Source organism: Asterias rubens, chromosome 10 (genome assembly GCF_902459465.1).
Source record: "Asterias rubens chromosome 10, eAstRub1.3, whole genome shotgun sequence".
Lineage (NCBI taxonomy): Eukaryota > Metazoa > Echinodermata > Asteroidea > Forcipulatida > Asteriidae > Asterias > Asterias rubens.
The window spans coordinates 3,287,541-3,299,277 of NC_047071.1; the positions used below are offsets into that span (position 1 = coordinate 3,287,541).

General features: G+C 37.2%; 1 protein-coding gene across 2 annotated transcripts in view; it reads right to left on the bottom strand.

Moving 5' to 3' along the window:
- Window positions 1-11,026, bottom strand: part of LOC117295531 (dual specificity mitogen-activated protein kinase kinase 5-like) — a 32,751-nt gene extending 21,725 nt beyond the window's left edge. For both annotated transcript variants that reach the window (XM_033778228.1, XM_033778227.1), the window contains exons 1-8: window positions 10,806-11,026; window positions 8,385-8,433; window positions 6,568-6,635; window positions 5,657-5,726; window positions 4,566-4,603; window positions 3,573-3,637; window positions 2,482-2,527; window positions 2,034-2,098 (exon numbers count right to left, since the gene is read on the bottom strand). In XM_033778228.1, the coding sequence (XP_033634119.1) occupies window positions 2,034-2,098; window positions 2,482-2,527; window positions 3,573-3,637; window positions 4,566-4,603; window positions 5,657-5,726; window positions 6,568-6,635; window positions 8,385-8,433; window positions 10,806-10,904 (500 nt within the window). In that variant the 5' untranslated portion in view covers window positions 10,905-11,026. The remainder of the gene's footprint in view (window positions 1-2,033; window positions 2,099-2,481; window positions 2,528-3,572; window positions 3,638-4,565; window positions 4,604-5,656; window positions 5,727-6,567; window positions 6,636-8,384; window positions 8,434-10,805) is intronic.
- Window positions 11,027-11,737: the final 711 nt, after the last annotated feature.

Consider the following 11,737-nt stretch of genomic DNA (forward strand, 5'->3'; position numbering starts at 1 on the left):
ACTACTACTTTAGCTTATAGGATCGTAATTAACTGTACTGCCGCGGAGTCAGTTCTGAATTGGTCTCAACGTTTCGACTAGCTTGCTCCAGTCATCGTCTCCCGAACCTCCTATTATCTACTCCGCGACAGTAGACTAAGCCAGACAGTTCCCTAAGAACAACTCTACCTGGCAAGTAGATACACACATGGTGTTACCTCAAACCAAATTATACATTGATACCTCATCATGCAATGCCTCAAATCCTATATAATAATATTCAAGTTATTTTGGTAATATCTGGTAATTTAAATATTGAGAAAAATACAGAAATAGAGATGCAGCAAGATTTGAGAAAATAGTAAGGGATGGTAAACACTATAACTTTAAAGCCCTTATACACTTTCGGTACAGAAAAAAAAAAAAAAGTTCACAGATTTACAAATAATTTACAGGGTTTAAAGAAGGTAATGGTGAAAGACTTCTCCTGAAATATTAGTCCATGAAATGCTTTACTTTTTGAGAAAACATTAAAATAATATCAATTCTCGATAGCGAGAATTACGGATTTATTTTAAACACATATCATGACACGGCGAAACGTGCGGAAACAAGAGTGGGTTTTCCCGTTATTTTCTCCCGACTCCGATGACCAATTGAGCTTAAGTTTTCACAGGTTTATGATTTTATATATAAGTTGTGATACACAAAGTGTGGGACTTGGACAATACTGTTTACCGAAAGTGTCCAATGGCTTTAATACTTTACCCTTACATTGATGTGTGTTTAGCACTGTACATTCATACTAAGAAAACAATTCAACACGCAAGTCACTTGCTTGGGATTCAACCCTAGTACGTTCAGTTTAATGATTCCCAAGTGAGGTTTATGGAGACCCCATGAAATCAAACTCTCTACTAGTTCTTCTCAGATCACCACAGCTTGACATGCAGAGAGATTTCAATAATTTAGTTTCTCTGCAAACCTCACTTTGTATTTCCACCATGCAAAGTTTCAAATCTTACTGCAGCGAGGACATCTCCTGGTGCTCTTTGTAACTGCCCTAGACAAGGCTTAATCACACAGAAAGACTGAATCCTTCATACAAAACTTACTTCAGCGGCGACATCTCCTGGTGCTCTTTGTAATTGTTTTAGACAAGGTTAGCCACACACAGAAAGACTGAATCCTTCATATAAAACTATCTTCAGGCATGAGATTTATGTTATAATGTCAATTTTGTCATCAACAAATGAGTTCCAAAGGTCTCTGAATTTGACATTAAACAAAAAAGCTTTGGATATTATTTACGATTAGGTATATTATACAAATATTGACTGCTTTGAGTGCTCTGGTTAAAACTATGACTCCCGAGGTGATCCGGAGCGTTCTATTTTCCCGAGGTGAAGCCGAGGGAAAATAGAACACTACGGGGATCACCTCGGGAGTCATAGTTTTTAACCTTTGCACGAGTAAAAGCAGTCAATATTTTTTTTTTACACCCCAAACATTTCTAAAGACTGTACTATTATTATTAAGTTACAGACCTGAATGCTACAATCCACGGACGACGCGAATACAGATTGCAAACACTTTTACTGTGCTGCATGTAGTGTTGTGCAATCCGAAATGGTTACAGACTATTAGTTTATCATCCTCGTACACGCAACGGACGTCTGGGTACTGCACGCCATGTGCTAGTCTTCGGACTAGCGCACTTCGGACTAGCGCATGGCAAACCGACGCACTATCACACGGCCGTCGTCTAGCAAAACTAAGACATGTCATGTGACGCGCTCTAAACCAATGAGCAGGCAGAATACTTGCAAGGGGTGTTATAAGAATTATAATCAAATACATGTAGCCTGCTTTTACGAACTAGACACTCTGGGTATACCTTACTTTCAATAGAGATACAGAGCTTAGTAATGCAGTATTAGTTTGAAAACAACTGACATAATAATTATGTTGAATTTGAAGTGTAGAATTTATACTAATTGACTTTAACATGACAAGAGTCGAGCAAGATGTTTGATACGGTAAGAAATACTTACTTATACACAGATCCACTATGACCATGGCCAAGAACCTCGATATTTTGAATGTCACTCTCAGATATCTGATAAAAACCAAACAAAATTGCAGATAGTTTGCATTTTCATTGGGGTAATGGAGAAATTTGGCTGAAACATAAATTTGATCAAAATTTGTTTATCTTTGATCTAGTGCTAGTTCCACTACACAGTGTATATTATACACGTATATATCATTCGGTTGCATGCTTATATGTTTAGACTTGCCTTTTTGTAAACAACTTTAGGCCAGTTAGTTTTTTGAAAAAATAAGATCTTTTTGAGAACAAAAAATCTAATTAATGTTTTTTTTTTTTTTTTCAAAACTAAATAGTAGCCATTAAGTTATCCGCAAATTGGGAGGGGTGAAAATGATGTGCTTTAATTCTTCAGATTATAGAATGCTAGTGAAATTAATTTCTACAAGTACCTGTCCAGTTGCAAGTATCTCCCTTAGTTCTGCATCCTGTTGTCTCCTGGAAACCAAAAAGAATAACTATTTTACGTATTACTTAAACTTATACCTACATGTAAACTTAACTGATAAGCACCCCCTAACTATAATTAACCTTACAATCACACACACTCACCCATGACTGACTGATTCAAAAAGGTCAAAAAGTCACTAGGTTACCCATAAAAGGACCATGAATTCAGACTCAGACAAAAATGTAAGAATACAACACCAGCAATCGGGGACCTCATACTGTCCCTCATTTTGTAACTTTTTGGCAACAGTTCCCATGGGTTTAGTGAACACCCCATTTTGTTTTGGTCCCCCAGTTACATACACACTCTGTGAACATGCTTTACTTCTGTCCGCTTGATCTTCAACACTGTAAAAAAAAACTGCGTAGATATGTGTGAGTCCACACTGTTTCAGTTCCCTGCATTATGTGGACACGCCAATGTAAAGTTAGTCTAGTACCACAGAGTCACGTACCCATAATGTAGACTGATTCCGCTATCTGCACCTTTGGGGACAGTTCCTGTAGGGCTCGTGTACCACAGAGTCGCGTACCCATAATGTAGACTGATTCCGCTATCTGCACCTTTGGGGACAGTTCCTGTAGGGCTTGTGTTTACCTATCATGCTCAGGACCACACCCCAATGTAAAGTTACTCTAGTACCACAGAGTCACGTACCCATAATGTAGACTGATTCCGCTATCTGCACCTTTGGGGACAGTTCCTGTAGGGCTTGTGTTTACCTATAATGCTCAGGACCACACCCCAATGTAAAGTTAGTCTAGTACCACAGAGTCACGTACCCATAATGTAGACTGATTCCGCTATCTGCACCTTTGGGGACAGTTTCTGTAGGGTTTGTGTTTACCTATAATGCTCAGGACCACACCCCAATGTAAAGTTAGTCTAGTACCACAGAGTCACGTACCCATAATGTAGACTGATTCCGCTATCTGCACCTTTGGGGACAGTTCCTGTAGGGCTTGTGTTTACCTATAATGCTCAGGACCACACCCCAATGTAAAGTTAATCTAGTACCACAGAGTCACGTACCCATAATGTAGACTGATTCCGCTATCTGCACCTTTGGGGACAGTTCCTGTAGGGCTCGTGCTTACCTATAATGTTAATTTAAAAATCACATCAAATCTTGTTTTAAGTCACGCATTATATAGGCAAGCATCAAAAAGAAAAGGTTAAAGTGCCGGGCAAAGCAAGCATTTGCACTGTAATTTTCATTTTGCGCCAGCATAGGATCCAAACTATACAGGGCTCTTTTTTATGAGAGCAAACTTTTGAATAAATCTATAGCCTTTCATTTTAGTGAAGAGACAGTTCACACTGTTAACAACCAAGGACATCTCTAAGTCCTCATTATTATTCTACACGGTATGCAGACTTACTAAATACTGCATTTTCATTATTGCTTTGTAAAAGGCTCAACCTAATACACACAGATACAATGAGTGACACCAGGATAGAACAAAAAAAAAAAATTGAAATTAATATTTCTATACTTTATTGATAAATTCTGTGCATGTATATGCATATTCACATGCAAAGATAAGTTCTTCAGCAGTATTTTGAATCAACTGTATGTTTATTCCAAGTATTTAAAGCCTTTCGGTACAGAAAAAAAAAAAAAAAAGTTCACAGATTTACAAATAATTTACAGGGTTTACAGAAGGTAATGGTGAAAGACTTCTCGTGAAATATTGTTCCATGAAATGCTTTTCTTTTTGAGAAACATTAAAACAATATCAATTCGAGCGAGAATTACGGATTTATTACAAACACATGTCATGACACGGCGAAACGCGCAAAAACAGGAGTGGGTTTTCCCGTTATTTTCTCCCGACTCCGATGACCGATTGAGCCTAAATTTTTACAGGTTTGTCATTTTATATATAAGTTGTGATTCACGAAGTGTGGGACTTGGACAATACTGTTTAATGAAAGTGTATAATGGCTTTAAGATGAGTTCTTCAGAAGTAGGGCCTAGTACAAATCTTTATTGTAAGCGTTTAAATTCTTGATGATACTTACTGTCAAGCCATGGATGTTTCGCCTCCCTGACTTTATAACTGTGCATTAAATACAAAAAGCAACATCATTCTCAAAAGCAAAAAGTGGTAACATTTATAACATTATTAAACATTGATATGCCACATATTTGACATTACATGTTGGTTTAAAAACTCAGCCTTATTCAAATAAGGGGTAGCGGTTAAAGGAACACGTTGCCTTGGATCGGACGAGTTGGTTTATAAGCATCGTCTGTAACCCTTCTTCTTTTTTTTTAATGCATATGGTTGGAAAGATGTTTTAAAGTAAAATACAATGATCCACACAAGTTTGCCTCGAAATTGCGTGGTTTTCCTTTTACTGTGCGAACTAACACGGTCGGCCATTTATGGGAGTAAAAAATTTGACTCCCATAAAAACACGGTCGGCCGTTTATGGGAGTCAAAAATTTGACTCCCATAAATTGCCGGCCGTGTTAGTCAACGAGGTAAAAGGAAAACCGTGCAATTTCAAGGCATTTTTGTGTGGATCATTGTATTCTACTTTTACAACATCTTTCTACCCATATGCATTTTATAACAAACGGTTACAAACGCTTTTCAAACGACTGATCCAAGGCAACGTGTTCCTTTAAGACTCAAAGATGAATCGGACAGCACTATCAGTGAATTTTGTGATTCAAATAACTTGACTTATTATTTGGATTGAGTGGGCACTATTGGTAATTACTCAAAATAATTATTAGAATTAAACCTTACTTGGTGACGAGCAATGGGGTGAGGTTGATGGTATAAATCAATGTGAGAAACGGCTCCCTCTGGAGTGACATAGTTTTCGAGAAAGAAGTACATGTTATTTTCCACGAATTTGATTTCGAGACCTCAGATTTAGAATTTGAGGTCTCGAAATCAACCATCTAAACGCACACAACTTCGTGTGACAAGGGCGTTTTTTTCTTTCATTATCATCTCGCAACTTCGACGACCAATTGAGCTCAAATTTTCACAGGTTTGTTATTTTATGTTCAGATACACCAAGTGAGAAGACTGGTCTTTAACAATGACCAATAGTGTCCACTGTCTTTAATCTATAAATAAGCATAAGAAACTTACCTCTTGGGTATATAACAAGAGGCGGAGCCATCTCGTTGGAACTTTCACTCTCAATTATAACTGACATGTACTACAAACAAACCAGAGATACAAATGAGAAAATAACTTTCAGTGTTTCAGTTAAGGAAGGACCATCAACATCTATAGAGTAACTTATTTAAAAAGGTGCTTGTGTTAACATAACATTGGTGTACAGAACACAGTTACAAAATACATGTAATTCTCATACTCTATCAAGTTCCTTTGAATAAGTGTGTACAATTTAGGGTGAACAAAGAAAACTTGACTACATCAGGGTTTCAACCTGAGACATCTTTATTAAAATGCTGTCACTTGTCCTGAGCTATAGTAGCCCTATGTTGGAGGTCTCCCTATTTTGTCAAAGTTTTATGGGGGAGTATTCAGTTGTGGGAATGTATTCAGAGGTTCTCCAACACGTTGCCTTGGATCGGTCGAGTTGGTCTTTGAAAAGCGTATGTAACCTTTTGTTATAAAATGCATACAGTTGTATGGTTAGAAAGATGTTTTAAAAGTAGAATATAATGATCCACACAAGTATCACTCGAAATTGCGTGGTTTTCCTCATACCTCGTCGACAACGTCGACAAACACGGTCGGCCATTTATGGGAGTCAAATTTTTGACTGTGTGAGTGCGCAAAGTAAAAGGAAAACGACGCAATTTTGAGGCAAATGTGTCTGGATCATTGTATTCTACTTTTAAAACATCTTTCTAACCATACGCATTTCATAACAAACGGTTTCAAAAGATTTTTATAGACCAACTCATCCGATCCAAGGCAACGTGTTCCTTTAAACTGCTGTATAGCCAGGGGGATCATTCCTGTGATACCATACAACCTGGGAAGCAATAGTGAGGGTTGTTATAAGTAACTACTACAAAGACACTTACATATGCCATCATTGCTTGCATCTCATCATTACTTCTTACAGTAATACGATCACCATCTTCATCCTCATCTGTAAAAGAGTCAGTTGATACAAATGGTTTTAAAACATGCTATCTCAATTCAATTCAATTCAATTCAATTCAATTCAATTCAATTCAATTCAGTTCAATTCAATTCAATTCAATTCAATTCAATTCAATTGTTTATTGTCACACATATAAATACATATACAGTGAAATTCACTTCGGCTTGCAAGTCTAAAAATATTTAAAATTACAAAAATTACAAAAAATACAGAAAACCCTTAAACCACATAGGCATACAATACTAACTAATTGTAGATTTCACAATCCAGTAAAATACACATTTCACTGGGATTGATTGGGATCCAAAAGCAGATTGTGCACCAAACACAACAACAGATTTCAAGTCATGTATCATGTGCCCCATCCCAACATGTAAAGATAATACAATCTAGTTGTATGATATGAAAGCAAGTTTCCTATTTAAAGCCATTATACCCTTTCAGTACAGAAACAAAAAAAAAGTTCACAGATTTACAAATAACTTAAAGGGTTTACTGAAGGTAATGGTGAAAGACTTCTCTTGAAATATTATTCCATGAAATGCTTTACTTTTTGAGAAAACAGTAAAACAATATCAATTCTCGATAGCGAGAATTACGGATTTATTATAAACACATGTCATGACACGGCGAAACGCGCGGATACAAAGGTGGGTTTTCCCGTTATTTTCTCCCGACTCCGATGACCGATTGAGCCTAAATTTTCACAGGTTTGTTATTTGATATAGAAGTTGTGTAACACGAAGTGTGGGCCTTGGACAATACTGTTTACAAAAAGGGTCTAATGGCTTTAAGGACCAAACAATTAAACAGGAACATGAAAAGAAAAGTTACTTAGCTTTTCCTTTTCTAGCTACATGTACACGTTGTATGTTGTAGAACAAAAAGCTTATTACATGATTAGATTTCTCCTCTCCCAAATGTTTTTCTATTAATATTATGTCAATCCTAAAACTTCCATTTCCAAATTACAGAGTTTATAGCATGAACCTGCATTGTAATGTATGTCAGGCACTTAAAGGCAGTAGACACTACTGGTAATTACTCAAATAATTATCAGCATAAAACCTCACTTGGTGACGAGTAATGTGGAGAGGTTGATGGTATAAAACATTGTGAGAAACGACTCTCTCTGAAGTGACATAGTTTTCGAGAAAGAAGTAATTTTCCACAAATTTGATTTCGAGACCTCAAGTTTAGAATTTGAGGTCTCGAAATCAAGCATCTGAAAGCACACAACTTCGTGTGACAAGGGTGTTTTTTTCTTTCATAGTTATCTCGCCACTCCGATGACCAATCGAGCTCAAATTTTCACAGGTTTGTTATTTTATGCATATGTTGAGATACACCAGGTGAGAAGACTGGATTTTAACAACTACCAATAATGTCCAGTGTCTTTAAAGTCTTAAGAAGAGACATCAATCAGAGCATTTGAGTGGATGTCTGCCCTTCTGAGACCGAGACTTCAATAGGGAAAATTGAGAATGAGATACATGTAGTGAGCGCAAAACAGATCTCAAGACCAGAACTACATACAAACTATAGTTTGAACATCTGGAATAACTTGCACTGAAGTCCGGACATATCCTACTGTATTGTGGGCAGGCATTGACGCAGGTTGTGACTCACAAGGAAAATGAACATGTACTTTATAGCAGAAATTGTTTTTCCAAAATAAATATCAAAAATCATAAGTATCCGACACCAAACCAAAAGCTCTCTGTTTAAACTTACATTCAAATGCAGTAATGGAACCATCCTGTAGGACTTGGGCAATCACATCCTAAACAGAGAAAGGAACTGAATTATTTAATGAAAATACAAACTTACTCACTTTATACAAACTATCATTATACAGCATACAAAATTACAAGAGCAGTGTAATGTAAATCCAGATCCACATATGAAACTATTTCTACGTTTTAATATTGTTTTTCGTTATTTCACAATTAAATACTCCTTTTACAGTAGGTGGCCATTTGATCATGTTTATCATATATATTTCAAATGCACATTGGAGACCAGTGTAGTTGTTTTTGATGAAACAGTGTTCTACCAGCTGAACTATCGGATAACTTTCCGTATGGCGCCACCACCTTTCACTCATTTTTACAAAAAGGGATATCTCATTGAGGTAAATTAGATACTACAGTCGTTTGACCAGTTCTGGATCACATTTTGAATTAACATTGTTTTTTGTTGCAATCTCTTTGATATCTTAAACAAAAAAGTTTATCAGTTTACCTAAACATGACATAAAACTCACCAAGTATTCACTGACAAAAAAAGATTAGTTCTTTTTTAAAGAGGCTAAGAGAAAAGTATCGTCACCTGTTTGACCAGTTCAGGATCAGTTGAATCTATTCTGAATCAGTAGAGTGCCCTTTATTGCAAACCTATACTCCATTCATAAAACTGTCTCTCAAGGACACGAAACTTCAGGGGTGTGTTGGCATGTACTTGGACTTCCTTTCTTTAGTGAATGTCATGCAAGTGTCTTCAATAGCAGCGCAAAAACCCAGCGACAAAACCACAAAACAACAGCAAAGGCAAATGAAAAAGTGAAGCGAACCTAAAAAGCATTATTGACCCCTCCAAGTTTAAAAAAAATCTACAAGAATTTGTTGAAGTAATGTTTCTCAAAATCAACTCAATAAACTTTCTACTGCAGTAGTATGATTTTATCTTACTTAGTAAGTTACTGGGGCACCATTTGACGCAATGAGATGTTGAGTGATCCCGAACTGGTCAAGGGTAAATTGCCCCCCCCCCCCAAAAAAGAAGATTTGGGTAACTTCGTCTCCTCAAAAAAACAAAATGACTGCAGAGTATTTACAGGAATTTTTTTTTACACATTCTTATCATTTTACATAAATATTTTTTGCCCTGGCACTCCAATAATTCTAAAGGTAAGAAGTTTTAACAGTGTTTTTCAACCAAAATTTTTAAACAAAAAAATGATCAATTTCGCAGACAACCTTCAGGAAAACGGCCATAATTTATTTGCTGATGATGTTTGGCATCTTATTTTTGGGTTTGTTGGTTTAATGGGTGTTAATCTTCACTTTTATCAACAGAAATTGGTAATAATGAGAAGTGATATAATTATTTGGTTATTGCAAAGTTGACGTGATCCCGAACCGGTCAATGATCCCGAACTGGTCAAATGACTGTATATTATTTCATATCGAATGAAAAAGTGGTGGCGCCATACGGAAACTTTTCCGAACTATCTCATGTAGCACAAAATGTTGGCGGTGTCCCTAGCCAATGATTATTTTCTCAATATGATTGATTGATTGAACCTAAAATTGTTTAAAATTTACCCAGTGGCCCCTCTGTAGCCCCATAAATAGTGCCAAATATGCTGGGCGTATTTGGCACTATTTATGGGGCTTATCCCTAGAGCTGCTGTCACTTTCCAAGTTGTATCGACTATCGTAAACTTTGGTGTGATCCCTAGTGGATCCCTAGCGGATACGATTTTGAACCCACAACCTAGCAAAATTGGGTCCTACTACTTGCCGTCAACTCACATGCGCCGTCAACTCGCCGTCAACTCGCCGTCAACTCCTCCAATATACATTTAAAATCCACAAAAGAAGCAGAGAACAGTAAAGTATAAGCTCAAAAAGAATTCATGTAAGTTTTAGGTCATATTTCGAAAAAAAAAATTAGTTTTTTTCTCGTGAAAAAATTATCTCGAAGCAGCAAAACCGTCGGCCGCCATCTTGCTTTTTCACAATGATTAGTCTTGGCCCAAGATGTCAATGATTGTTTTTTTTTTTTTATCAACACAAGTGAAAGTCGTTTTTGTGAATGAATTTTTACCGAAAACCATGAAAAGTATGTAGCTTAGCCCAGAGTTAACACTTCAGTGGCCATTTCCGTATGGCGCCACCACTTTATCATTCGAAATAAAATAGTATCTAATTTACGTGATTGATATATCCCTTTTTTTTTGTCAAAATGAGTGAAAAAGTGGTGGCGCCATACGGAAAGTTATCCGATTGTTCATGTAAATTTAATGAGTTGACGGCACGGAAAATGAGTTGACGGCGAGTTGACGGCGAGTTACGGCAAGTGCGAGTTGACGGCAAGTATGGGGAGTTGTATAGGACCGGCAACATTTAGAACCAGAAATGTAATGCTCACCAGGACGTCTTGAAATGATACATGCGGCGACTGAACAGTCCAATCGACATTTTCCCCATGTTGGTTCGTAATCCGTATCACAACAGGCTGTGTCGTCATATTAACAGCTTATTAACAAACATAGTTTGAAGAAAAAACTGGGCTCAAACAAACTGAATTCATACAATTAGACTTAAAAAAACTGAGAGGGCCATGCAATCGGTATCGTTTGACGATTCTTATTTCCGACTGACCAAAAACCATAGAGTAGTATACGTCGTGTATCTGTACGTAGTAGTGCAACGTGTCTGTATAGCTAAAGTGACTGCGTAGGTACCAGACTGTGTATAGTTCGTTTGTAGTCAATATTGATCCTTTGCTCCACTGTGTTTGGGCGTGGTCAAATGAAAACAGAATGGGTGTGGTCACGATTGAAACCATTAGCCTAGATTCCAAACGCGTTAAACGATTTACCTAGAATAATCAAAGATATTTATGAGAAACGAGTACGTGAGAGAGAGGAAATTTTATCGGAAAATTGTAAGCTAAACCAACAAGTGCATTTATATTTTGACCAAGTGTAATGTTGTGGTGCTGCGGTCCGAGAGCCAATAACATCAGGCTCGTAACCCATACCACTCCAGGAACATACATAATTGGTAAGAAAAACAGTTCCTAGATCAAGCTACCCTTATTGCGTTGTAATTCGTTTTGGATACTATATGAGGAGAGTTTTTATCAAGCCGACCATGGGCGTCAATCGGGGGGGGGGGGGGACAGGGAGACATGTCCCCCACCATTTGGAGGGTGGGGGACACAATATCAAATGCCCCCCCCCCCATCTTTTTGACCACCTTTATCATGAAGCCCAAGTTTTGCACTGTGTAAGACGAAACCCTGTGTCCCTATAATATGGGCATTAATCTTGTGGGCAAAGGATGACACAATATCCC